This window comes from Aythya marila (assembly GCF_965140915.1).
Source record: "Aythya marila genome assembly, chromosome: 2".
In the NCBI taxonomy this organism is placed as follows: Eukaryota; Metazoa; Chordata; class Aves; order Anseriformes; family Anatidae; genus Aythya; species Aythya marila.
The window spans coordinates 57571066-57598767 of record NC_139043.1 but is presented as its reverse complement, the minus strand read 5'-3'; the positions used below and the strand labels follow the sequence as shown (position 1 = coordinate 57598767).

Sequence of the window (27702 nt, the reverse complement as noted above, 5' to 3'; positions counted from 1 at the left end):
AACTTCTGTGCCAGGGATATAAAAACTGTTTTTGTTTTTGAAGCTTTGGCCAGAAGACACATAAAGTGAGGCAGCCAAGATGCATCTGGAGCTGTCCAGTAGCTCTCCAGCTGCAGTGTTCTGCCACTCCCCTGGAAGAGCTGGAGCACCTTATATTCTGCCTGGACTTCTGAGTTCCAGAAATCCTACATGCTTTTCAAACTGCTAGCAGATACATTCATGTGGGCCAGTAAGCCTAAAAAATGACTTTTTCCATCAAAAGAAGTATAGAGATTGACCACTAATTTAAACCATGAATCATATGTTGAGGGGATAGAAGTTCCTCGAGACTACCACTCCCTAGGATTATATAAAAGTGGACTTTCCGCAACATCACCCACTCAGCAGTCTCAGTTTAACTCTTTAAGTCAGATTATTCATTTCAGGGGTGACACACAGCACCTCCTCTGATTTCTTGTTAATTAAAATTTAATTATCCATACTTGCATGGACGTTTCTTCCAGGCAAGAACAAAAGCCCTTGGCACACACAGCCTTCCTACTGACTACTGGTTCTATAGACTATCTGCCAAGATTGATTGTTTCATCTCAGTCATACCTTTGATGCTCTCACAGAAGTCACCATTGCTAATTGCTTCTAATTCACACAGACTACTGTAAGACTTAAGGGTTTGTGCAGAGAGTGAATATCCCTTTCCTAGAGAACCCCACCTGACTTCCTAGGCTTTCTGAACTTTCAGGGAAGCTAGTTGTTCGTAGTTCAGAGTTAGCTCACTGGTGATTCAAATGAAGATGTTAGACTGAGCTCCAGAAATGGAGACAATATTCCCTCGGCAGACCCTCTGCTGCTGTTGACGGTGTCGGGCAGAGGGGACTACTTCAGCCAGTCCAGCCTGATACAGAAGCACGTGTCTGAACTTTACCTCTTGTTCTAACTGTGCTTAGCAAGGCACAGTTTTGTGCTGCAAATGTAGGACTAGGATCAAAAAGAAGTTTAAGAAAAAAATCCATTTCATGTAGCACTTTTACTGGCAGAGAAAAGTTCACTGATTTACCACCAGAAAGGTCAACACTGGGCACTATAAGGAAGTTGCTCTATTTTGAATACATATTCTACTAACTATAAAATAATTTCTGTTATTACACTGTTGGGGGGTCTTTTGAATTGTGCCACAACATGTTTGAAAGATTATGAATCAACACCCTCAAACTAGCCTTAGGGAAACAATTGTTCTCTCATTTTTTAAATGTTATTACAGCCAAGGCTTAGGTTTGGAACCCAATGACTAATCTAAACAACATACCTGCTCTTCTGGAAGGTGGAAAATAGAGATAACTTTCAGATGAAAAGCAGCAAGTAGTATCTACCTTTCATTTAGTCACATCATTGTCTCTTCATCAGCTTCCTACTCTTTCTTTGCATGGCAGGCTTGAATCAGACTGACTGTCAACAGGGTACACAGAATTTATTACAAAGCCTATCTTCACTTTGTAATCCCCATGTATCTTTAAGAGGCACAAACAAATTTACATAACATAATTGTGAATAGCCCATGTGCTTAGCAGGGCGAGAGCTACTGTGGGCCTTTTAGGGCATTTCCACCTTTGAAGTATGGAAACACACCTTTTCTTCTCAAGTCCATAGAGCCAAATGTGAATTTCAACAGAGGCAATTGCACAGAAGCATCTACTTTTTTCCCCTCAGTGAGTGGTAGGGCTAAAATTCAAAATCAATATTTTATATGCTACTTCTGCTTATTTAATCTAGCAGTCTGAACTATGTTTTGAAGAAACAATGAGAAGACTGGATTAAAAAAAAAGTTGTGTTCTTTTGTTTTTTCTCCCTCCAAATATGTATGAAGTCCTTGGACATCCCCACCAGTTTCTGGCCTTGCCTTTAAAGACTGTAATGTGCTTAAATACCTGGGAATTAGGTTTCAATTATCACAATCCCCCAGAGGTATTTTTACTCTTTATTCTTCATTATGCAAAGAATATAAAATGAGATCAGTTTTTATGAGCCCACCCACAAAGGCATCAAATACACTGACTCTTAATAACAAATTTGGAATGAAGAACCTAGTCTTGGTGAATGTATTTTAACGTAAGAAAAGAAGAAAAATAAAACCACGGAGAGGTCCTTTCACTCTAACTGGCAGAAGAACAGAGCAATAATGAAAGCACCGTGGCTTCCTGGTGTCCCACAAAGGTCGTTCCATGCAGTTTCATCAACTCATTTCATTCTGCATTCCCCTGCACACACCCACGAGGAGCCAGGTCCAGCTATAATTCCACAGAAAGGTACCTGCAGAGCCCAAGAAATGGCAATGCTGGCACACAGGACTCTAGTGTTTGTCTTGCTTCTCGTGCTGAAGCCATGGTGCAGGGTAGATCTAACTATTCCTGTTTTCTCCTTCTTTATTAAAAGAATTTTGATGGGGAGGAAGATCTGGTAGCTTTGTTTCCATCCTGTTCTCCAGGCACTGGCAGGGGTGGGCAGAAATGGCTCCAGTGGTCAATCACTACACCTTGCTGATGTTGAAATAGATGAGGTGACTACCAGAACAATAATGCAAAAAAATCAGTGGGTGTAGGCCCATAGCAGGCAGTTAATAAAATTACTAATGCAGTCATTTAGTAAAACCATCCACTTACTTTGTTTACGCAATAGAAATTTTAGGCCTTCTTGAAAATTAACTTTCATCCTCTGGGAATGGAGTTTCATGGTTGGCTTCAAAGATTCTGGCACCAAGTGCAGACCTTTTGTTTAATTACTCTCTTTTGAAATGGAATATTAAGTCAAATGAAATTGAATATGAAAGAGAAGCCATACTGGAGCTTATGGGAACAAACAAAGCTAACACAGACTACATCTATCCCCTTTTCCCCATCTATAATGTTATTAAGGGAAGCATATTTTCCCACCTAGCTTACACAAAATGCTCCACCTTGAAATAAAAATTGTTTTGGATGGAAAAAAAAAAGTATGCTTCCAAGTTGTTTTTTGTTTTGTTTTTTTTTTTTTTTTTTTTAAACATACAACCAACACTATGAGTTGCATGCAGTATATAGACTGCATATCCAGGGCTGGCATTCTCAGAACTATTGGCACTGGCATAGTTCTCCTTCCTCTGTAATGAATTCACTGATATCAGCAGTGTCTGAGTTAAGCTACATTGACTTGAAAAAAAAAAAAAGAAAGAAAAAAAGGGGGCAACGCTTTCAAAGAATCAAAATTTCTATGCAGCAGACATGAAAATATGAATATATATGTACAAACGTTTCCAGACATAAATACACAAACATTCACACCTCTGTGGACACTAGGGCTGTTTATTTTGTTTGTTATAGATTTTTTGTTTAATTTTCCAGTATGCTACAATTTTTTACCTGCATACCCTCCATTAAAATGAAATTGCCAATGTGAACATCCTGATCTAGCAAATGAAAGTGAATAACTACTCAGAGAGCTGTACCTATTAACATGGGATGAATTGCTTAGCTTAGGCAAAATTTTTCAGGGAAAGTAAAAACACTTCTTCCTTTTAGTGTAACAGCAAAGTTTTCTACTTTTTTTCACGGACATTCAGAACATTCTTTACTTAAAGCTTCCAAAACTTATATGAAACAATTGCATTGTCTTCATCCAGTTAAATCAACAATTATAGATGTTACAAGTATGAAAGTTCTAGAGTGCAAGGAGAGAGCTTTCTTAGTCAAAGGGCTCTAAAAATAAATAAATAAATAAATAAATAAATAAATAAATAAATAAATAAATTTTGCTCTGCTGTTGTTTAACATTTAAAAACATCTTTTCCCTTCCCTTGTAAGTTTTCACCTCAAAGGAATTCCTTCAGATTGGGATCTGAGGTATGAAGGAACACAGCCACGTCCTTTACTATTGTGCTGGGGAGTGCATGTAATTCACGTGAAGAAGACAAATTGTCGCCCTAAAAAGAATGTGCAATCTACAACTACACAGTTGCTAACGAGTCATTACATGCTACAGCACGCACTGAAACACACAAAGTAGATCAAAACCACCGTGTACATTTAAGTAAGAAGACAAATCCTTTTTCATGGCAAATACAGAAATGAATGCTGCTCCTTGCCACTGCAGACAGTGTTCTCTGCTCAGGCATAGATCCATACTGTACTGTAAATTATGGCCTGCTATAAATGAAAAATGCTGATTTGGGGATTGTTCACTTTGTTATAATTTTCCAAGAGTAATATCCTGCAGGGAACAGCCAAGTTAATACAATGTTTCCACTCAAAAATTGGCAGACTGAATGCAGCCAATGGGGTGTATTTAATGAGAGTTTGCCTGCTGATAAAATGTTATTGCAGAACATGCAAGCAAAAGAGTCTCTTATTTTCCATCCCAGAATGTAACCTTAGACTAGTGAAACTGGGTAACCAGCAATAGTTTTCTGGATTTCTAATATGTTTTTACTCTGTTTTAAGCATGTTCTGTAATTTATGATGTCTTTCAGCCATTGGAAGCGTACAGACACTGTTTTGTCTGGTTTATTCTTGCAGGTAACAGCTTGTGACCTGCCTGCGGATGCGACTCATACTGGTTATTTTCACACTGAGCTCCAGCATGTGGCTGGATGTGCCATGCAGCATTTGGCTGCTCGGCTTGAGCATGCAGCTCATCGGTTCCAACAAAAGTATACGTTGATCTTTCTTTAAACTACTCACGGACTGCTCGGTATTTTCTCCAAACTTCCCATTTCTGGCCCAACCAGTGAATAATATAAGAGTGAAACGCAAAACTATAGTAGTGCACAAAACAAAAGCTGGTATTGAGCAACTGAGATGAAAAAAATCTGAGGTGTCAAAAAGCCCCCACTGCTCTGCGCCAATCATCTCACGAAGATAACAGATGTGCGCAGCCCTGAAACCATCCTCGCTGCCCCTTCCCCAGTCCTGCAGACGCCTACAGAGCTCAGCACTCCTTTCACATCCATCAGCTTACATAAAGCTCACAAGTTGCTCAGGTCAGAGATCCACAGCGAAAAACTCCATTTCAGGCTAGATCTCAGTGATCAGCGTCATACCCACGCAGATCAGCACACAGATGAGGGTTCAACTCCTGTGACCACCACCAGATGCTGGATCACCAAGAGCACAGAGAGCTCAGATGAGGAAGCTGAGTTCCTGAAGCAAGAACAGCGAGAGGCCTATGGACTGGGCATGGCAGGATGCTCAAATGCACATTGACAAATCCTACATGTAATGTGAGTTGTATAAAGCAATAGTTTTGACACATTTTGTAGAACCTTGTCTTGCAACATAACTGTTTTGCACCCAGTACTGTGCAGAAAGGGAAAAAAACCCCAAACACTGATATTTCAGACCAAGTATTTCCTAGAAGCTACTAACATGTGCATGTGTACATGTGTCAGCGTGTGCAAGTAACTCCATAGATACTTTCTCCACCCCCATATACAGTGCAGGGAATCTGCTAATGCTTAAATGGTCAAGTATTTATTGTGGGAAAGCCAACAGTAATTTCACTGCCTCTCTGGAATTCTCCAAACAGCCAAATTGCACAGCTTAGGAAGAAAAATAAAAGTTACTCTTTAATTTAGGATTTTGAAGAAACCATAGCTTTACCGGTCCTAGAGTCAACCACCCGAGTGTACAGACCCACTGTATGTTCCCAGAAACTGCAGGCAGCAAGTTCTTCCTTTGTAAGCAAAGCTCCATCTACTTAGTGCAAAAACAAGCTTCCAAACGTAGAAACAAGACCTCAGAAACCTACTTGGTCACAGACATGCTGAAACACCAGTAACCTTCCCTGACTTTCCTAAGGATTCCTTAAACTTTCCCTTGTGCTTCTCCAAAATAAGAGGCATGGAAACACTTTGGCTAGAGGCAGAGAAATGTCTCCAAGACATGGCACTACACTTAATCTGGAAGCATGTCTTCCTTTATCATTGGGGTGAACAAGGTGAGATTTTGCAGAAGAGGTTTGCTGTTTACACAAGTGCTTTTGATTGGACACGTGCAACTCTGGGGAACAGCAAAAAGCAGGCTGTTGTACTTAAACGTGTATTCCATTTCTTGTCTGCTGGGTGGCATCTGAAAAGATGTTATCTGACACCCCAAGCTGGAATAGAACAGCTCTGTCTTCATTCTCAGGTATACGTTTTTCCCTGGAAGAGGGCAGCCAGTGGGAAGGACCCTCTGTGCGCTGCCCCGCTGCTGTTCCCTGCACCCAGGAGCGGCCGTGCATTGCAACACCCTTGCTTGGCAGGGCAGGCTGCGGCATCCTGCAGCTGTCCTGGGCAGCAGCCAGGGGCTCTTGCTGAAGGTGCTTCGTCCCGTGTCCAAGTCTCTTTTATGAGTCCCAGACTTGCGTAAGAGGAGTGATGCCAAGTTCAGTATGTTGTTGGTTTTACTGGCTGCCTTTTTAATTAAATTAATTTAGTTCATAATGGGATGAGAGACTGCGAAGGGCAAGGTGTGAAAGCTTTGCTTGCCTTTGTTCAGGTTGCTCAGTCTTTAGCTGGAGATGCTCACCCAACAGCCCAAGGCCTCAGTCAGTACCAGTGGGTGATGCAGACATTTGTCTGGTAGGAGCAGAAGATTAGAAGCATTAAGCAGCCAATCCCAACTAAAAAGAAGGGAGCGATTGGCCTGTGCCAAACTCTCTTATATTAAACTGCTACTAAGTGACATAAAAAGTGAGCCTCCCTGAAGTTTATTTCAAAGCCTCCAGCAATTTGTTCCATTACCAAAACCTCAAACTGGCTACTCCTTCAATCATTTGCATTTTAGACCTCTGTGCACCAGGTTTTCATTAGCCACAGACATTTGGAAACCAGGTACTTGCACGATTTTTGCTCTCCTCATCCTTAAGCCAAATGACAAAGGGCCCACTATAGAAAAAGTGCAGAGGAAAAGCTCAGTGCTACAGCCTCCCTGTGTTTACTTCTCAGAGCTCACCATGAGCAGACCTCCCGGTGGCTGGGTTCACCAAGGATATATTCAGTGCTGTGCAGGTTCCAGACCCAAGGGATTTTCCTTCACATCAGATAAATTTCTCATCCAGCTGGTAACTTCTCTCGTCACAGAGATCAGGAAAGCAAGTTAACAAGCATTCGCCAAATTTCATAAGAAACTCTGACTATCCAATAGGACCTGGCTACACGTTGGTTGCACATGCCCTACTCAAGCATATATATCCTAACTGGGGTGGGAAATGGAGTAGATGAACTGTGCCAGCAGTTGAAAGGTTTTCGAGAAACACTTAAAATAAAAAAATAAAAAACACAACATTCAACTGCAGACCTCACAGCCTCATCGATATGTTACAGAAATAAAAAACACTTTGTTTGGAAGGGGTCATTAAGCTTTTAACTATCCACTTAACATTAATGCCACTAGCAATGCTAGTCAAATAAATGTTTGTGCATGATTACACTTCAAATTTAGATGCGAGGCTATTGCATATAACACGATCTGTGTAGACTTGTTGCTGTTCTAATGGATTTAAATTGCCAATAAAGCGGGGCCTAAAACTGAGATGCAAAACGAGGCTTGAAGAACAAACATTTTCTCCATTATTCCTTTTCAAAATGCTATGAAGATTAAGGGGATTTTGTCTTGCCTGTACAAAACAGGAAATTAAAATTTTCAATTAAATTAAATAAAAATTCTATTTCAGAACCAAATCACGTGCATAAGAGCTATCATGTGCAGCTCCTCTCCACTCCTTGCCCTAAGGACAAAGGCTGTGCACGCCCTATATAGCTTTGTGTGGTGGGGTAGCACATCCACATGCTCTGCTGCATGGAGGAAAGCAAGCTTTTGATCCCAGCTTTTCAAGAAAGTGGGAAAGAGGCTTCCTTACAAACCACGTGTTGTCCTAGAACTGCAAGTATAGCCCTGCGTGCATTTACCCTTCTGAAAACTTCAGGCAAGGGCAATGTGCAAGCAGCTGTGTGAAGGAATAAGCCTATCTCATCTTGGAGAAGAAAGCAAACACAACACGCCCAAGATTGGTGTTTCTTTCCTTCACCACCAAGAAGTCTCCACCCCCTTGGGCCTGATCCTGCCTGTCTTCAAGTATTCTGGTAGCACATTAAGTAGATGCAAAAGCTGTCGATCATCTTTTACCAGCTCCCCGGATATTGCAGGGCTGGGTTTTCCTAACAAAGCCCTTTTGTCTTCTGAAAAGAAGTAAGATCTGCAAACCAACTATTGTCCAGAGATTTCTGCAAATGCAGAAAAGGACAAAATTTTTTACGGAAATACGTTATGAAGTACTTAGCCTCTACAGCATCAACTGCTTTTGAAAAAGCAAGAAAGGAGACAGTGTCCTGCCTGTTATCCTGGCATGCTGCAGAAAGTTGTGTGAAATTAAAAACCAAACACACAAATACTGAAAACTTCCAAACCGGAACCCACTACACCATGCAGGTGTACCATAAATGTTGTATATAAACTTATACCCATACTTGAATTTGGGCTGTAGGATTGCAGAAGGATTGCTGCTAATGCTGCAGAAAACAGTGCAGATTAATTCTCAACATTAATTAGAGCAGAATATCCCAAAGTTGTGAGCTAATAAGACACCTTACATGCAATCATTGCTAATAGCAGATTTTAGACAACATATAGTTTGAGGCTTAATAATTTTGACACAGACTTTAGCAAAAAACGCTTCTGATGGATAAATTAAAAACGCTTTAAGAAAATGAAGGGTTACATAAGTCCTAGAGAAGGTGAGCCTTGGCACAGTGAATCATGCCTAACCCAAACACAAGCTCCCAGCTTATCAAGGAGGCTCAACCCACTCCAGAAACCAAGCCAGGGCCAAAGAGCAAGTGCCAGGATGGAAAATGTTAATTTCTTTAGTCCATGTGCCGTGTATTAGAGCATGTAATTTCTTGGTTATGTACAACTTCTTGAGTCTGGGGGGTGGGATAGGGTTTAAGTCATATCAAATCTATGTAGCGGTACAGACAGTTATAATACACAGGTCCTGATCTATAATCCTCTTTTGACTATCTCATGGGAAATGTATTATTCTGATCCTTATACAGTCAACCCCACCCCCAAGCACAAAAGCAAAACAACCTTCACCCCTCCCCAAAACCCTGAGTGCCTTAAAAGTTTGATACTTGAATTCAGGTTGCCTTTTAGCTCTTCCTTGCTGCATTTTTTCTTGGCTATTCTTCTTCTACCAATTAAACATATCTGAGACACTAAACCAAGCGCCCTGCTTTAGCTGAAACAGACCAATTATAATTTCTCTGCAGAACTCATTATTAGTTATACAGAGGCCTGAAATGCAAGGAAAAAAACGGAATTACTTTTCCAAAACACGGAAAAGTAATGTAAGGAGTGCTGCATAGAACTTCTCCATGTGGGCTTTGATTCCTAAAGGACAAACAACATTTTTCTTGCCAGAAGCCCTTTACACCAGGTGGCACAGATGGAGAGCAAACCTGAAAGACTTGCATCTCTGCTTTGGAACGCTGTTTTTCCTGGCTGTTTGGGGACCCAAGTCTTCTTCCAGCTAGAGGTGTACTACCTCATTACTTCAGTGGGCTGTGAAGGTTTACCTGAGGGCAGAATGTGACCTCGTGTTTTCATAACATGGCGCTACAGATACTTATACTCTCTCAGCCCGTACCTGTGCACATAAAGGTGCTGTTAGCTTTAGATAACAGCTGCCCATGCAGCTGCTTGCTGTACAGGTAAATGTTTGCTATTCCTCCCTCTAAAAGAAACTACTACCCCTGTCAAACTAAAGCCTTCCTTTCTCACACCACTTTCAGAAGCCTTTGATGTTTAACTTGGTCCGTAGCTAAGGCAAGCTCCTGCATTTTAGCATACTGCACTGCATATGTTCAGGAAACACAATAAGTGTATGTATGCATTTTAAACATGGAACAACAAACTTTGTAAATACATTTGTTGCAGTGAAACATGGGGCCTATGAAGTAGCTTTCGAAGCCTCAGGAAGCTTCCTCACTTGCTTTCAGTTTGTACAAGTTGCAGAGAAAAAGTGGAGTTCAGATATAAACCCTAGCTATCACCACATGTTTTCAAAAAGTCCTTAACTTTGTGTACTAGAATTATTTCACTGCCTTAAATTTTGAATTTTAGAAGTTTGCTAATTCCGAGTTTAAACATCAGGACTGAATTCACAATCTCTTGTCCAGGGAAACAGCACCAAAGAGCCCTACGGTTTTCTCCTGCGCCTAGTACTTGTCGTCCCTGCAAGCAGCATCCCAGCTTTCATTAAGTAACCCAAGGTTCACTGCTTCTCTGGGCTTCACCACAGTGAATGCAGATGAGAAGGGAAGTTACTGGTAGCCCAATCTGTTTCAGTTCTTCTTTTTTTCTCTAAACCTTCCCTAGGAATTCAAGTTTCATTATACAGCTCATCTGTGTTTCTAAAGCCCACAAAAAGCAGAATGCCTATACTTGTAAAGGCATAGAGAGTCCCTCCATGTCTCTGTGAGAAGACTACCAAATACATTTTCTGTGTGGTTAAACCACTACAGACAGCGAGCCCCGTTCCTGTGCCACTAGGAACTCCTTCCAGATAAACAATCATCAGACTTCTAAGCTCCTCCATCTCTTGGCCTCAAAAAGCGTTCTTAATATACATATAAAACAGCTTCTTACTTCCTGCTAGTGCTGGAAAGCATTCCTCGCATAACATTGAGTTTAACATCAGAGTGATTAATTAGAAATCAGGCAGAGGCTGCATTTTTTAAAGGTATACATACATTTTTGAGATAATTTGCTGCCAGCCTAATTATTGTTGCAAAGTATTCAAAACACCACCAACAAAACATGTATTTTAAAAGTTCTACTTTTAACTATATTTTTTTGTTGTTGTTAAGTTTCAGGCATATTAATATACATATAACGTGTCAGAGCGCCTTCACTAAAATCTGTTTATTTAATACAGTACTGCAAAATGCATGGAAAATCTTCAATATGCTGAACCCCTCTGCATATTAGTACCAGGCCCAAATTAGAGTTACTGAAAAAAACTTCTTGGGGACCTTTGCTCCACTTCGCTCAGCTGTCCTTATGCTGTGCATAGCACCACAAAGTGCCCCATGTGAAGTTCCCAGTCCCAGGGTATAGCCATTGTCACTGCCTTTAACTTAGTGAACTTCAAAGTCCTTTTGGCATTTGCTCAAACAAAATGAGGCTGTAGGATACTTATCAAGTGTAAAGGTGCTCCACTGTCCTAACGTACAAGCGGCAATAAAGATGCTTATCAAGGGAGCGTACCTGTGAAGATCAAAATGGAAATTAGAGAGTAAAAATATCAACACAAGAGCTGGAGGTTGTTTCACAGTGCATATATCAACAGCAGAGGTAGAGAAATCACCCAAAAGTGATCTTTTAGCATTCACGCTTCCCTGGCTCTTTAGGATGGCTGCCTTCCAACACAACACAGATTGCACACAGAACTTGCAGCTTCTCCACATTGAATTATCTGTATTTTCACAGGCATTTTAACCATGCCCAGATTTCACCAGGACCTGGGCTCAGCTCTGAACATCCAGCTGCAGCAGAAGAAGCAGGCAGATTTCTGCAGTGCTCCCTCCTAAGTTATCCAACTAATGTCCTTCATGGGAGAGAAAGGATGCAGGCCCCAGTGTTGCCATCCTAAAGCACTGTCTTAGGTAGACCATCAGAAACACCCCTGGAACACACTGGGGAAAACACATTAGCCTCACAGAAGGGACACCAGTAGACAAGCTGCTCCCTTCAGCCCCTCACGTCATTTATCCAACAACCAGCAACAGCTCACTGGTTAACATTAGCAGAGGAGGCTGAAACTCAGGCCACAAAGAAGAGGACTCATTCTTATGCGTACATGGATTAGCACCTATGCAGATTTTGAGTTTCTTTTTTTTGCATATGTTGATTTCATAACACTTTCAAAGAATAAAGATGCTGTCCAGCAATTACTGTGAATGAACAGAGAAAACACACCACTTGTGAAGCATACATGTATTGCTTTTTTTTTTTTTTCCCCAAGAATCAGAAAACCAAATTTGTGCTTTTATTCTATGCAATCTGATAGAAGCAACTTTGAGAGGAAAAACGAACAGTCAACAGGAGGGCAGCAATCAATCTTCTTACAAACACTGTGCTACTGAGCATAACAAATAATTTCTCATAATCACAAATATGCTTTTATATAAGTGCATAATTTTATTAATACACAGATACTCAGCTCTTTCTAAGAGTTTATGAGGTTAAGAATACAAAGAAACGTAGTAAATTCATTAGCGTAGAAAGTCTTCCTGTGCTACAGTGGCTTAACAAGGAAACTCCTGAGCAAGATGTCATTCTCGCACTACAAGGTTATCAGTGATAGAGTCTCACTGAGTCCAGACTAGTTTAGTCTTTCCTAGCCTTTCCTAGGTTTCTTACCCCTTGTACTTGCATTGTGTTTTATTGTACAGGAACATTTATAATGCACCAATTTATATCTCTAGGGTTTAATAGACAGAAAAATATCATTATACACATACCTTGACACCATTCCTTGCTCTCAAACACAAGTGGTGCACATATGTAACATTAAACTTTGCCCCAAATTCACATCCATAAATCATAATTTCCAGCAGCTTCAGCTTCTGACACTTCCATTTGTTGTAAATTTTTCAATAATCCTCAGAGGCTCGTTTTCAAGACATGCCAAGTACCTGCCCTTAAAGTGTCTCTGCTTGAGCCTCTCAAAATTATTACTCCCTTAAATAATATAATTTTTGTCCCATGTAAAACAAGGCTATAAGGCTTAAACCTATACAAGCTCTGTATACCTACATACAACTCCATTGATTTCAAACAGATACATGTGCATACATGTGAAGTAATGCATTTACAAAAGCAGCTAGTTTGCTGATATTGCTAACTATCCATCAGCACTTTTTTCAACTTCAGAACCAACTCATGCTCTCTGACTGCAGTATTCAGCAAGCGTTAAGCTCCTACTCTTGTTTTAATTTCATGCACCTTAAAAGTCTGTCTAATGTACTTTCTGAAGTGCTACATTGACAGGAGTTCCTTAAGTACTGGGTGGTATAGCAGTTGCTGTTGTAACACTATTTTTTCTTAACTATAAAGCAAGAGTGCCAGAGGCCTGCATAAACTAAGAACAGCATATTTACATATTGTTTCAGGGCTACAGTAAATAATTCACTCTATTTCTTTTATATACACATATGAGTATATATATATGTATACAGAAATATAATTCTTTTCAAGAACTTCTGTTTAGAAGTCTTGGGTCCAACACATCCAGCGTGTGAGTGAAATGCCACTCAACTCAACTGAGATCCTTCCAGCAAATTTTGATCCCCCTTTTAGCTGCAGTATTAGAAACACCACGTTGGCTGGCTGAAGCCACATCACCATATACAAACCTAAAGAATTCACTTGTCTCAGTCCCATCCAAAAATATATCTAGAAACAATCTTTTAGGAAAAGAAAGGGAATGGCAATTAACAGAATATGTACTTACTAGGCTTAGTTTTAAGCACCGCCAGTCAAAAGACTCATTTAAAGTTGTAACATGGACACCGCAATACCTTGTGATGTGATTATAATTTATAATCTTCTATTTCAGGAGAATTACTTTTTGACAAAATCTTCATATAACATAGTGTGGTATTCTATATCAGCTTCACCTTTAAACTAGATGAGAAGAGCTTTCTTAGGCAAATAAAGTAATAAAAAACTTGATCCTTCAGTCCTGGCTGGCAAAATATCCAGAGACTTCAAAGGAATATTATGCCTAAGGTTTGCTGGATCATGCATCAGTAGAAGATGCATGTCCCTGCTGCAGCATTATTGTAATTGAGAAGCAAGAGTTCCAGATTTTCTTCTTTCTCCTCCAGCTCTCCATAATTTTACCTTTTCCACAAACTCCCCTGCATGTAGCTGCGGTACTTTTCTTCAAAGTTGCATAATCTTGCATGGGAGAGCCAGATTCTCTTTGGGGCTGTCCTTGAATTCCATGTTACCAACCGCTGCAACATTAGGAAGGTGGGAATGGAGTGAGAAGTTTTATCACTGGTAGTGTACCAGTCAACGTCATTATTTTAGGAACTGTAATTTTTCTGACGTAAAGATTTCATGAAGCAGCATGGTTGCCGACCGGACAATATATTCCCTCAGAATACATTCCTACCTACTGCCATCCTCCTACAGAAAATTAAGCAAATACACACAGACAAGTGATAACACAAAGAGGACAGACCCTGGGTAGGCACATTTCAGTGGTAGGTACATTTCTGTTCAACTCTTCTCTAGAATGCAAAAATCAAATTCTACCCACAGGCAGGTAAGGCAGCTGTTCCTATGCTGCTGGCCTGAAAAGCTCATGTTCAGCTCTTCATTGTGCTCTGCGTTAGCAATGCCACTGTATTAGATATGCCATTAGATCACCAATGCCAGAGCATTTCACTGCTTGGCTAAACTAATCACATACAGAGCATTTTCGTGCTCTCATCATTGTATTATGAGTGTAGTCCAACAGCTACATTGCTTAATGCACTGTTAAATACCCCATGCTATTTGTTCTCTCACAAGAGAACTTCCTGCTCTTCTTGCTTTGAATTTTAGTCCATTTTGTATAAGGCTGAGGCTGATAACAACCAATCATGTGGAAGGGATAAATGGGAAAAAAAGGGAAGGTTATGAAATTAGTAGCTGTGAAAAAATAAATAAATGGAAAGGGACCATATGTTGACACAGCATGTAAGTTGTAGACAAAATTTAAATATTTCAGCATTATTATTATTATTATTTTAAGTGAATGGCTTATTAAAGGCTTAGAAAGTAATTATTCCTTTTCAATTTTCATGCTCTAGTAAGCATCATGCTAAAAATATACAGAGAAAACTAACAACAAAAGAGAACTACAATAAAACTATTTCTTAATTATCCTTTCTATTTCAGACACAGGCTATGGCATTTTCTGTTTCTGCTGATCTAAAGGGCTTGGCAGAGGAAATTCATGGGACTACAGCTTCAGATGAAAAATTACCTTAGCCCCACCCAGGTGAAAAAGTTCTGTGCATTTACAGCAACTGTGGATATGATCCATTAATTTTAAGCTGACAGGATTTTTTTATTATTATTATTTGAATTATTATACCTTCAGAGTGAAAGTCTTATTTTATATAATTATGAAAACATAATTGATAGTAGCAATTTATTCAGGGGCTGAAGAAGTACATTGGCAATCTAACAATGGATGGAATTATTGCTGACAATTTTACAAAAGCTTTTATCAAAGTTTATGGGCCATTAAGTCCAACAGTGCGATTACCACTACGATATCATCACTCTCAATAGTACAGCATTGGCCCAGAACAATCCATTTTCTAATCCTGTCTATTATAACTAGTCTGTTTACTCAGACGTGTTATGTTTGCTATTTCTGAAATGATCCAAGCCTTTGAAACAGTACTTGAGTTTAGCTTACAGGCAGGACCCATTCAGCGTCACTTTAAAGCAGGAAAAAATAGCCTGAGTCCCTTTCAAGTGCCAATGATTAATTCAGATTTTCCCTTCATGGGATATGTAGTGAATAAAAAAAAAAAGTACAGACAAGAGCTGAACATACAAGCACACATATTCATGATATAAGGAGGCAGCTGTGGGAAATAGGTAACACACTAAGAGGTAATATTCCTCTGCAGAACCCCCACAGAATTTAGCTTTTGATGTTAGCTAGGCATTGGCACTTTTGCTACTATGGCACTGTGCTACTATGAATTAATGTGGTTCATAGTAACTAATGACCAGACAAAAAAGAAACAGAGAAGGTGTTAATTAGCTATTTTTAGTCTTAATTCACTGAATATGATGTGCTCATTGGTGCAAAACAGATTGCTGCTCCTCAAATCAAAAAGACCCTCATTTGGAAAAAGGTTCTGTTCTTTCTTTTCCATGCTTGACAAATCTTGTAAGTGTCAGGGAGAATTATCCATGTATACTGATGAGAGCACCTTACACATTGATTAACTAAAACTTCAGAAAAGATGCTGCTGTATTAGTTAATCTGCCACAGGCAACTATGATAAAATGATGTTGCCTATGGTATCTGCCTCATTAAGGTGGGAGACAGAAAATAAGAGCAGCCTTGAAACAATAAAAAAAAAATCATTAACATGAACCTTGCAGAGCTTAGTAGGAAGGAAACAGACTGACAATACCTTTGCTCAATACTTAATTACATTTGAAGACCGGAAGGAAATGAGAGAGCATATCAATGACAATCCTTTCCAAACCCAAGCAAAAGGAAAAATATCAAACTGATCTAGTAATTGGACATGTATATTAGCACAGCTGTTTTAAGAAATTATGAAGGATCACTGAAGAAGCTGAAGTTTGGATTTCAACCTCCTACTACACGTATCCTCATTGCAAGCTGTCTAATTAGGAACTACCAATGGCAGAATATTTGCTTCTACAACCAAACTAAAACTGCTGCAGCTCAACTGCTTATCCTCCATTCCAGGTAGGTAGAACAGAGACTGGAAGCCAAGCACATGGCATAAACTGCATACTTCTCTTTCTAGGTCTTTGGTGAAGGACTTGCCCTTGCTCCTACTCCCGAAGACCAAACTTCTGCCATGAGTTTCAGGGAAGCAGTAGGAGCACCAGTATCTACCTGGGAAAAACAGCCATGACAAACACCAAGCTGATGCAGCCTTGCACCTCCCTCAGCCTGCTGCACAAAGACACAGCCTTTGTTCTAATGTTTGCTTTCCACAGCTCTGCAAGTGAAACTTCAAATAAAAGCCTGTGTTCTGTCCTCAGTAAGTACAAGCAAATAAAGACCAGCTAGGGATGTTTTCATTAGAAAGCCAAACACTAACTGTTCCACTTGTGTGGGTGATCAATGCGCTGTCAGCTGCTGCACCTCAATAGGGACCGTCTCACTTGGAGCTATCAGATACCAGACAAATATTGAACCTGAAGAGGGAAGTATGTTCTTTCTGGACCTAAGTCTTCTTCTGTTCACATTATCATAGGTCTCCAGCAGTAGATGAGGAGATGGGGCTGTTAATAGATTTTGTGAGAGCTTGTTTTCAGGGGAGTGACCTTTCTGCTTTATGTTGGCTCTGAGAAGAAAGTTCTACTTCCACCACTTCTCAACAGCATGCTGCCTTTCAGCAAATGCCAAGGGCCCAGCACCATTCATATCACTCTACTTCAAAACTCATGTTCATCTGGAGACCCAGAAACTTAAATTATGGTCCAGCTGTGGTGATTTTTACCTAGCTAGTCAGCTGAGCTCCACCACAACTGCTCTCTCACTTCCCCTCCTCAAAGAGAAAAGGGGAGAAAATACGATGGAAAGAGCTCAAGGGCTGAGATAAGAACAGGGATATCACTCAATTATTGTCACAGACAAAACAGACTCAGCATACAGAGATTCATATAATTTATTGCTCCTTATAACAGACCAGAGCAGTAAGAACTAAAAGCAAGTTACAAACACCTTTCCCCCCATCCACCCTCTTCTATATCCTCCCCCAAGGGGTGCAGGGGAATGGGGACTGGGGGCAGTGGTCAGTCCTTAACATTTCATCTCTGCCACTCCTACCATGGGGTCCATCCATCCATCAGGAGCAAACTGCCCCAGCACGGGTCCCCCACAGGTAGCATCTCTCCCCAGGCCCCCTACTCCTGCGTGGGCTCCTCTCCACGGGCTGCAGCTCCAGCCTGGGGCCTGCTCCTGTGGGGGCTCTCCATGGGCCACAGCCTCCTCCAGGCCACATCCACCTGCTCCACCAGGGGCTCCTCCATGGGCTGCAGCGTGGAGATCTTCTCCACATGGCCAGCAGTGGGTCCATTGTGGGGCCATTTGGAGCTGGCTCTGGTCTGACGCCAGACAACTGCTGGACTCTTCTCAGAGGCCACCCTTACATTCCCCCTGCTACTAAACCCTTGCCACTTATGCCCAATATATGCCCACTTATACCAGCTCTGACAAAGCAGCTTCAAGGGTTGGGATTATGCTGAGTAAAATTTCAGTTTCCCCCAAAATTGGTTTGTTTTGTGCAAAGACTGCAGCAAATTTCAAATGACTGGGAAGAACCTGCCTAAGAATTCCCTGGTATGACTGAAAACTGGAGGTGCGCTTGGCTAGAGGAATCCTTTTCCCTGTTATGTGTCTGCTTGGGGAAAACGTAAGTGTTGAAGATGCAGTGCAATGCCACCTGTACAAAACAAATGGATATCTCATTTTAATGTAAGCTTTGGTTAAGTGGCTTGTGTTGAAATGCCACCTAGCATTCCAAATGTAACCCAACTTAATCGTATCTATTGAAAGCCACATAATAAATAACAAGAAATACGCAGCATGCCATCCTAATTGCAGAGGTTGTCTCATTTACTAGTAGTCATTTATTTATTCAAATGACTTGAACTATGTGATTCTATCTGAATCATGGGAACTAGTTACTGATTTGTGCAAACAGCCTCTTGCTTCTTTGCTAAAGGCATTGTTGAAATAACTGACCCAACTGCTAAAACAAGCTTCCTCCTTGAACCCTGCCTCCTTCCTTAGTCTTACCTCCCAAGTCAGCTTCAGAAAACCCAATTGTTCTACAAATGCATTTTGAACTTTAAGAATATCAATAACTAACTAACTCAAAACTGAATTAATTACATGCAATGGTATTTCCAAGATCAGGAAATTGCTAAGCAATAGAGAATCATAACATGCAGCCATAGTAAACAATACTTTTTCACAGCTGTATTTTTATTATCTTAGATTCAAATCAAATTCATCTTTCAGAAGTGCACATATGTCTCTCTGATCTTAGGGGAAGGAGGGGAGTTTGAATACAGGTCCCTAGTGAGAAGCTGCTTTTTTTTTTTTTTTTTTTTTTTCCAGTTAGGCATCAGAAATATGAACACTGCCATTAAAACCGAGCTGCAGCTATGTAAAAACAGTGATTTCAGAAACAATTCAGACTTCACAAGAAGGTATCTACCTGAAGCCCATTTTGACTTGCAGCTACCACCTCATGCTGCTATTTCAGTAGCTACTGGGACTTTCCCATGCCGTTGGAGCAAGGGGCCAGGCACAGGCAGAGAACAAGTGCACTTTGGCAACCAGAAGCCAAGCCAGATGCATGCCACCACAAGTCACCACATCCCAGGCCAGCCACTGTGTGTGCTATGGCCAGCATCCCTCCAGGGACAAGGAGCTGTTGGGGAAAGAGACTCAGAGTAGCTTACAGGAAGGAGAGGATGCTCTGCACCACACATCATTTCAAAGGTTGTGAATCAACCCCCAGGTAGGAAGCTGGTTACCTTAAACTACAGGCAGTGTTCATCATCAGGTAGGGCACAGGGCAAGAGGCCAAAATCCCAACAGGCAATTTTGCCAGTGGCCAGATGTGTTGCCTCAGGCAACCATTCAAAGTCTCCATGGCTCTGATCCTGCAGTTCCTAATAGGTAAAATAATACTTTCCCTACCTAGGAGAAGTGCTGTGTAAGCTTGTGGTACCCCAATGCCAAAAGTGTTCAACTTCCAGCACTCCCCTGATTATCTTCATATTTACACCTGCATTTGGTGATGGGAAATCAGGGATTATGCCACTGTTTTAATTACAAAATGTACACAAACCCAGTTCCCACAAACTGATATTTTTCTTCTTGTAAAATCCAGAGCTAAAGCACTACTATCCTGTCATCAAAACAGCTGTTTTGTATCTTCTTCTCCTTCCTTCATTCCACATTTCCCTGGAAAACATCTCGCCTAGCATCACCCTGCTCTGCCAGGGGAGCTGTCTACTCCAGCAGCCTGGACTGAGATATTCTGGCAAAACTGCTTTTGCTGGCACCATCTTAAATCTTATTTTTGAGGGATTTGGGATGGACAGGGCTGGCAAAGCTGCAGCTTCTCAGGTGACAGGGAGATGGAGGGCATGTCTGGGAGGTGAGGTGGGTAGCACCCGCCCTTTCCACAGCACCTTTGCAAAATAAAGGAACCACAGAGTGGTAACCACTACACGCAGAAGGCTTTTAACCCACACAGCATTACTGCTGGCCCTTGGGGCACTGCTAATGTTTGGCAGCTTTCGCTCCACCTGCCCAAAGGCCTGTCCTACTGCTGGGACACCAATAAACCCTGCTGTGCCAGCCTCCGGATGGAGGGTGACATGGTTCGGTACAGGCACCACACACAGGCATGCCAGCACAGGTAACCAAGCTTTTTATTATTACTTGATGAAAATGCAAAAGCTATCACAAATATTTCAGACTATATTTATCCCTCTTCTTAACCTTCACACAGTTTAGAGCAAGGCTTTTTTTTTTCTGTACACAAATGACAGTTTATTCCAACCCCCAAACCTCAGTTTTTCAGGGAGGAAGAATAGAATTGAAGTTGGTTCATTAATTTGAGCCAAAAATGCAGCAAACACACCTTGCTCCAAAAATTGAGTGGGAGGGAGTTTTAAGAAAATTAAGTGGTGCTCTGGTATTTTCAAAATAAACCTGCAAATTTTCATTTCAAATAGCATTTGATTTTCCTTTTTTAACCAACTTAAAAAGAAAAGAAATAGTCTCAGGTCTTCCAGATTATCCTAAAATATTTTTGGTGTGTTCAGTGTTCTTTTTTTTTTCTTCACTTCAATAGAACCACCCTAATATATTTGTTTCAGTTTGACTGGAAGTTATTCTTATTTTCCTCCCTCAACCACTGAAACAAACAAAAACCACCCATGATTTGATGCACTCTCATAGCGAGACATGCATGTGAACACGTAGATGTTTACTTTCATGTACACAGATGTGCCGGGCTGGAGAAGGCACACCGGCAGGAGGAGGAACCTTGCATCTGCCTTGCATGGATCTGTCAGCAGGCAAAACCTACTTTGCATTAAAACTTCAAAACGAAAGCTCACACACTATTACAGTCTACATAAATATCAATTGTTCTCTCAACATGGTAGTGAGTGTACAGCTTAGCCAAATGGTCAACTCATATCTCCTTGTATTTTCAGTGGTCATCAGAAGTTTGTGTTTGAACAGGAAAACTAATAAGGATTTTCTCATGCTTCTTCCCTGTGAGCAACCCTTAATAACGTTATTAAGCCCAGAGAGCACAAGACTCACACCTACATGTACATGTTCTCTGTAGGATGAACCACTAGGGCACTTCATAGCCCTTTCAATACATAACAACTTCACTTCAGCAGGAATAGACATAGACATTTGTTTTGATACAACTTCTCTGTAAGTGGAACATATATTTTTTTCCACATTTCCTTTAGGAATGACTTCTGCTGCCCATACTCATGCCAAATGCTCTGCAACTATTTCTGAAGAAAAAAAGTACATTATTACTCAATGCTATTAGGTCAGCATAATTCAGCTCTAAATAAAAAGCATTACAGTTCAGTTTGGTGTAGTTGGAAGCCAGGAAGTAACACATCAAGAACCAGAATAGGCAGGAACAATACTAGATCTCATCCTACACCTACTAATGACATATTCCTGGAAGCCAAGTTGCACAGGAGAAAGCCAAATTGTTACACACGTAGTGGGGGCACCAGGTATTGTACCAAGCTGAACATCATCAGTCCACATCCCCAGGAAACATCGAGTGGTGGATTCCCATCGCAGGTACCATTAACACCTGGCAAAGCAAAGTTGACCTGAATTCTTTCTACCCCCACCTTCACAGAGCTGATAAATCCATGCTGCCGGCTCCCTGTGCCTTCATGTGCTTCACCAGCTCTCTGGAGCTGGCAGGTACAAATGAGGAGCAGCAGCATGCAGATTTCTAATGAATCACCCTGACCCAGCTTCCATCCCATCCTTGTCACCTGAACCCAGGGGTGCCAGGCATCGATTGCATCAGCCTCATTGGAAGGGCACATCCCAGAGGCGAGAGCCTCTCTGCTAATCCCTCGTCATGCCCGAGCCTTTGACGTCACGCAGCCTGGGCGAAGCAGCAGCTCCTGCTCAGTCATCGCCTGTGTAGGACCCAGAGAAGCAAATTCTGCACTCGCTTTTCAAACTGCACTTACAGCCAGGCACGTTGCTCAAGCTGACCCTGGGGTGAGAGCGAGACAGGTAACTAGACTCATCCCAGCAATAATTACTGCTTGAGCATTCATCAGAGGCTACACACCTTCCACAGCTACTGCATGGCAAATCCAGGGGGCATAAAGCTGGAACTTGCCTTCCACTGAGGAGCAAATAGAAGTCCTGCTCCCTTCCCAATCACCTGCTGTTAAAACTAGCAAAATCCTAGCTAGATTGAGTGCACTCTGTGCCAGCTGAGCCCCAACTGACACAACCACATTTTCAATAGTAGGGACTCAAGGAGAGCAGCACAGCAGCATGGTATTTTGAGAAATAATAAAGAATTTCTAATTCAATTCACACATTTCCAAAATAACAATTGTAGCTAGCCAGTCACTTTTAGAGAATAAGACACCCCCCCCCTCTTTAGACCTAAATCAGATTTGTGAGCTGAGTCACCCCAGCAAGTGCTCCTCACGTAGACTGGCCAGAGGATGCTTTTGTGGGTACAGCCAGTTCTGGCTCCCCAGAGCAAAGTCCTACAAGTCAAAGTACTTCTGACAGTACAACCACTCTTGCATTGCACAAGCACTTTGGCAATACAGACCAGAGTGTAACATGAGATTTGACACGAGCTCTCGTACCTGTAAATGCTAATGTGTAGACCATGACATGCTGACTACTGAATTTTGAATGCGAGTTTTTTCTTTGATGCAATGCTCACATCCACAGGGTGACTGTACCCTCTGATACACACATACTACCGAAACTTGGACTAATCCAGGAATTTGGTTTTGCACTGAAACTATTGATATTGCTGCATTTGATGAAGGTACAGTCATCCTCCCTGAAATGAAGTAAACCTTTCAGTAGGCTGGTTTCTGAAGAGCTATCAAGCTAACACAGTTTGTGCTAGAGGAAGATAAGGACACCTTTTGAAGAAACTGGTTTGGCTAGTCAGCTATCTTGCTGCTAAAGCTCACATATCCCAGTGATTTCAGTGATAGATGGATACCCAAACGCAAAAGTCAGCCCCGAGGAGCATAATGGCATTGTGTGACACTCCCTGAAAGTCTCTCTCTATAAATTAACAAATGAATTACAATGGACTACTCTGATTGTAGTCTCCAGGGCATCGATCTTGATTTCTCATTTATCTGCAAATCTCTTCGCATACTCTTGATGCAAGAAATAATATGTTTGTATGTTCTACTATCATTTCTGTGGGTAGTTTGTTCACGTTACACAAATGCACACACTCTGTTGAGATGTCAGCAGATGTTTTGCAGCATTTTGCAGATAGCCACTGTATTTGTAAGTTGTCTGAATTAAGAGGATGACTGCTGTCACTTTATCTTCCTTTTCTTGCTTATCTGAAGTTGCCCTTAACAACAGGATTTGGGTTTTGCCCTTAATCATTCACACATCGAAGCACTGGAATAAGAGCAGGTCTATACTCAACTTCTCTTAATTGTATTATTTCACCAAATTGGACTGTTTTAGCACCTAAGTTTCCATACCTCTAACTGCATACACCTCTGCAGTTTCACAAATATAGTTTCCAAAAGAAAAAAGAAAACAACAACAAAAAGTTCAGTCATTTACGGAGGAGAGGAAAAAAGAAAAGAAAAAAAGTGCATAGTGCACAGACGGGACCTTAGGTAACAAACAAAAAATAACAGCTCTCCCTGCCTCTTTCTCCTGTTTCCATACAGAAAACTCCTCTTGCATCAGTGATAATACAAACAAATGCAGGTACAAGAGAGGAGGTCATCTGAAAAGGCAGAGCTGCCTGCACGTAACTGGAGCAAGCTCTTACAAGCGTTCCAGTTCTTGTGGGTCATGTATCTGTCACAAGTATGGAATAACATGCAGTACAGAAACTACAAAATCTAAAATGCAGCATCACATAGTATCAGTACACATGTAGCCCACTGCATAGAATATTACATGACTCTCTTTCATTTCACATGGAAATGAATACTTCAGCATCCTTAAGGAGGTTAATTTCCCTTTGTTTTCCAGAAAGCAATATACAAGATGGGTACACAAGGGCATCACAGAGAACTTCTGCAGCCACAGAGGTGCCCAGTGGGTTTGCATGTCCACTCCCAGCTCCCATCCCATGATGGCTGCAACTACAGATCAAAACTAATGATAGAAAACCAACAAAGCAATGAAAAGCAGTTTGCTTAACTGTAGTGCAGTCCCTGAGCATTGACAAACAAAATGGACATTGGTCCAATGCATCCTGCAGGAAGCAACATGCCTGCTGTCACAGGTATTTATCTTCGGTACCACCTAACAGGCCATCCAGCAAACATCAGTGGAAATCCAGATTAGTTCCACCATCATTAATCTGGGTCAACATTAGAGCAGGTAGATAGAGATAGAGGTAGATATTGATCCCTTTGAGTGTACTTCTGTTTCCAACAATGCTGTTTGGTTTTGGAATAAGCACGATTTTTTGTTGTTGTTTATTTTTCATCTTCACATCTACAGTCTTACAACTAAATAAGTTTTCTCTAATCCATATTCAAAGAAATCTTTCTAAAATGTTGGGAAAACATACAACTGTATTTAAATCTCCATTAAACCACTATGTTGATCAGATTTTATAGGTTGATTCAGACCTTCTTCTAGCAAGAACATTTGCCTGGGTACTTTTCTTTATTTATTTATTGAGGCATCAGCTCTTTTGGGGAATAGAACAAAGCAGGTTGAAGTTTTTAAAAGTGTAAATTCACATGCCATTTGAACCTCTAGAGGCAACAGAAGTTTTTTAATAAAACACAAGGGTTGCACATAATTATTACAGCACATTTGCTTTCAGAATTATTCTGAATTCAGATGCCCAGGAGTCCTATAATGTGACCAGACCTCAGCAGGTTTTGATGGTCTACTGCCTGTTGGACCCATTGCTTCAAACCAATATCTCATGATTCTCAAATGCTGCTTCATTTTGTACCCATGACTTACTTTCTTACTCATCCTCAGGTGTGGAAAAAAACAAATAAATACCAAATAACTGATTCAACTGTTCTGCCTTCTCCTCTGCCACCAAGTTTCCAGCTCTCCTCACAGAAACAGTTACTCACTAGCAGAACATATTGTGAATAATCTCCATTGGGTTTATCATGTAGCTGTTGATTATTTAATAATCCTCAAATAAACAGCACCCTCATAATTTCATGAGACATAGAATTAAACACTATAAACAAGGTAAGAACGTTTTTCTCCTCACACTTTACGTATTTCAGGGTATATGCACCTGAGATTGCACTTCAAAAGCTTTAACACAGCACAGGGGGTAGAGTCAACTTGCTTCCCATCATTTTCAAAGGGTGAAGAAAAAAAAAAAAAAAAAAAGAAAAGAAAAACTGCCCATGTTACATCAACAACAGGTATGAACTTGATTTCTGGAGCAAGAGAGTCTCTTCGCTTTTTTAAGGTTGTGCAACTCGTTCTTTCGAACAGGGTGTTTCTCCCTTTCAGGATGGTTTTACTGTCCACAGTCACGAAAGACTAGCTAGGTCGTTCTAAGCCATGCATAGCTCTTCTAATCACTATTAATTCTCTTTTCCCACTTTTTCTTTAGAAAGAATGGAAAACAACAACAAAAACCAAATCTGCATTTTTTGCTTGCTGGCAGATTTCCAAGATAAATAGGACTGTGCTCTGCCTGGAACAGCAGTCAGGCCTGCTCTCGAAATTCACAAAAGAACACCACACACGGAGAAAAAGCGATGGATCTGACCAGCCAGAACCCTTTTCTCACCCTCAAAACCAGTTTCTCAAATATCAAACCCGGCCCCGGCCCCCAGCGCCCTGCCCCGGCCGCTCCGCGCAGTTCCCACGCACCCGCAGAGGGGTGACAGCCGAGTCGGGGCGGCTTCCCCACGGGGTGAAGGACGGGGATAAACCGCTCTTAGGTTTACCAACGGGAGAAACTGAACCCACGTGAAGTTTTCCCTCTTTCCGCAGTTCCCCTCCCCAGGTGCGTGCGGGGATATTTCCATGCGCACGTCCCCTTCCCAGGTGCGCGCATCCCCATTGCTGGGCGCGCATCCCCTTCCCAGCGTGCGTGCATATTTCTCGTTTTCAAGCGGGACAAGCGGAGGTGTGGGGGCAGAGCGACAAGCAGAGGGTGCCGGAGCGGGGTTTGCTCGGCTTTTCCCCGCCGCGCTCCACGGGGAGCGGTGCGGGACGGGGCCGGCGGCAGCCCGGGGGCTGAGCCGGGCAGGGAAAGCGCTGCGGGAGCCACCGGGCGACTAGGGGAAGAGAGAGGAGCTGAGCGGAGGGGGAGTGAGGAGGGGGAAGAGGAAAACAAACAAACAAAAAACAAACAAAAAAAAAAAAAAAAAAAAAAAAAAACAAAAAACAAAAAAAAAAAAAAAAAAAAAAAAAACAAGAAAGGAGAGAAGCACAAGCGATGAGATGTGCCAAGGTTTATTCCCTTTTATTTCCTCCACCCCCACAAAAGAAAATAAACCTAGAATCAGGAAGTCGGAGCTGCGGGAGCGCTGCTAGAGGTTTGTTTTCCCCTTTTCTCCCTTCTCTCTTTTTTTTTTTTTTTTTTCTCCTAAGGAAAGAAGCCGGGACTTTCCCTTCGCCGCTCCCCGCGGGAGGCCGCGGCGCGCCGCCGCCCGCAGCCCGGCTCCCACGGGGTGCCTCCGGCGGGACCCCTTTCCCCCTCTTTTTTCCCTAATTTTTTTCCCCCTTTACCTTTTTTCTCCTCCACGGCGAAGCAGAGGGCGACGCACTCCAGAAGCAGCAGCAGCACCAGGACAGCGGCCCCGGGGGGGCTGCGGCCGCCCATCCTGCGGGACGCCCCCTCTTGCAGTAGGGTCGGGGGGCTCGGAGCTTTGCTCGGAGATGCTCTCCTGCACACCAAAGCGCTCAGCCCCTCTGGGCGGCGATGCTCCGCACGGCTGGGCTCTGCATGCTGCTGGGCGGCCGTCGAGGGCTGCGCGCACACGTGCGTGCCCCGCAGCGGGGGGGTGGGTGCTGCTTTCTTCCTCCTCCCTCTCTTCCTCCTCCTCCCTCTCCTCCTCCTGCTGCCGGGGGCTGCGGGGGCTTGCGGGGAAGCTGGGGCCGGCTGCGGGACAGGGAGCGCCCGGCTTCGCTCTCAGCCCGGTCAAGGAGCGCAGGGGCTCCCTCTGGGGACGCCGAGGAGGAGGAGGATGGGGCGGGAGCAAGGAGGAAGGGGAGGAGGAACCCCGCCCAGGTGGGGAAAAGGCGGCCTCCCCACCTGGCCCGGGATGGAGGGGGAGAGAACATTTGGGGGGGGGGGGCAGGTCCCCTGTCCTCCTCCCCTCTCGGGCCATGGGGTGGGTGTGTAGAGGCTGTATCCAGCTGTCTGGAGGCTTCAGCCCGTGCATTTGTACCGCTGCTTGCCAAAAAGCTGTGTGGCCCTTGCACAGCCTCCGGTCCTCACCGTGTTCCCCCCGGGGGGAGCAGCGCGGAGTTTCGGCAGCAGCACCCCCTCCTGCTCCGGCCCGGCCCCAAAAGGAGCCGGGATGCAGAGCGGTGCCCTCTTTTCTGTTCCCCCGAAACCAGAGCAAACTCGGCTCCGTGCAAACAGCCCTGTTCTCGGGGTGCTCAGCTGCCCCCCAGGGCAAGGCCAGGTGTGTGCGT

At 42.4% G+C, this 27702-nt stretch overlaps 1 protein-coding gene across 2 annotated transcripts in view; it reads right to left on the bottom strand.

Annotated features, from left to right (window-relative positions):
- The window catches only part of EGFR (epidermal growth factor receptor), a 159647-nt gene extending 132426 nt beyond the window's left edge, over positions 1-27221 (bottom strand). For both annotated transcript variants that reach the window (XM_082753087.1, XM_082753088.1), the window contains exon 1: positions 26791-27221. In XM_082753087.1, coding sequence (XP_082609213.1) covers positions 26791-26884 — 94 coding nt within the window. In that variant the 5' untranslated portion in view covers positions 26885-27221. The remainder of the gene's footprint in view (positions 1-26790) is intronic.
- Positions 27222-27702: the final 481 nt, after the last annotated feature.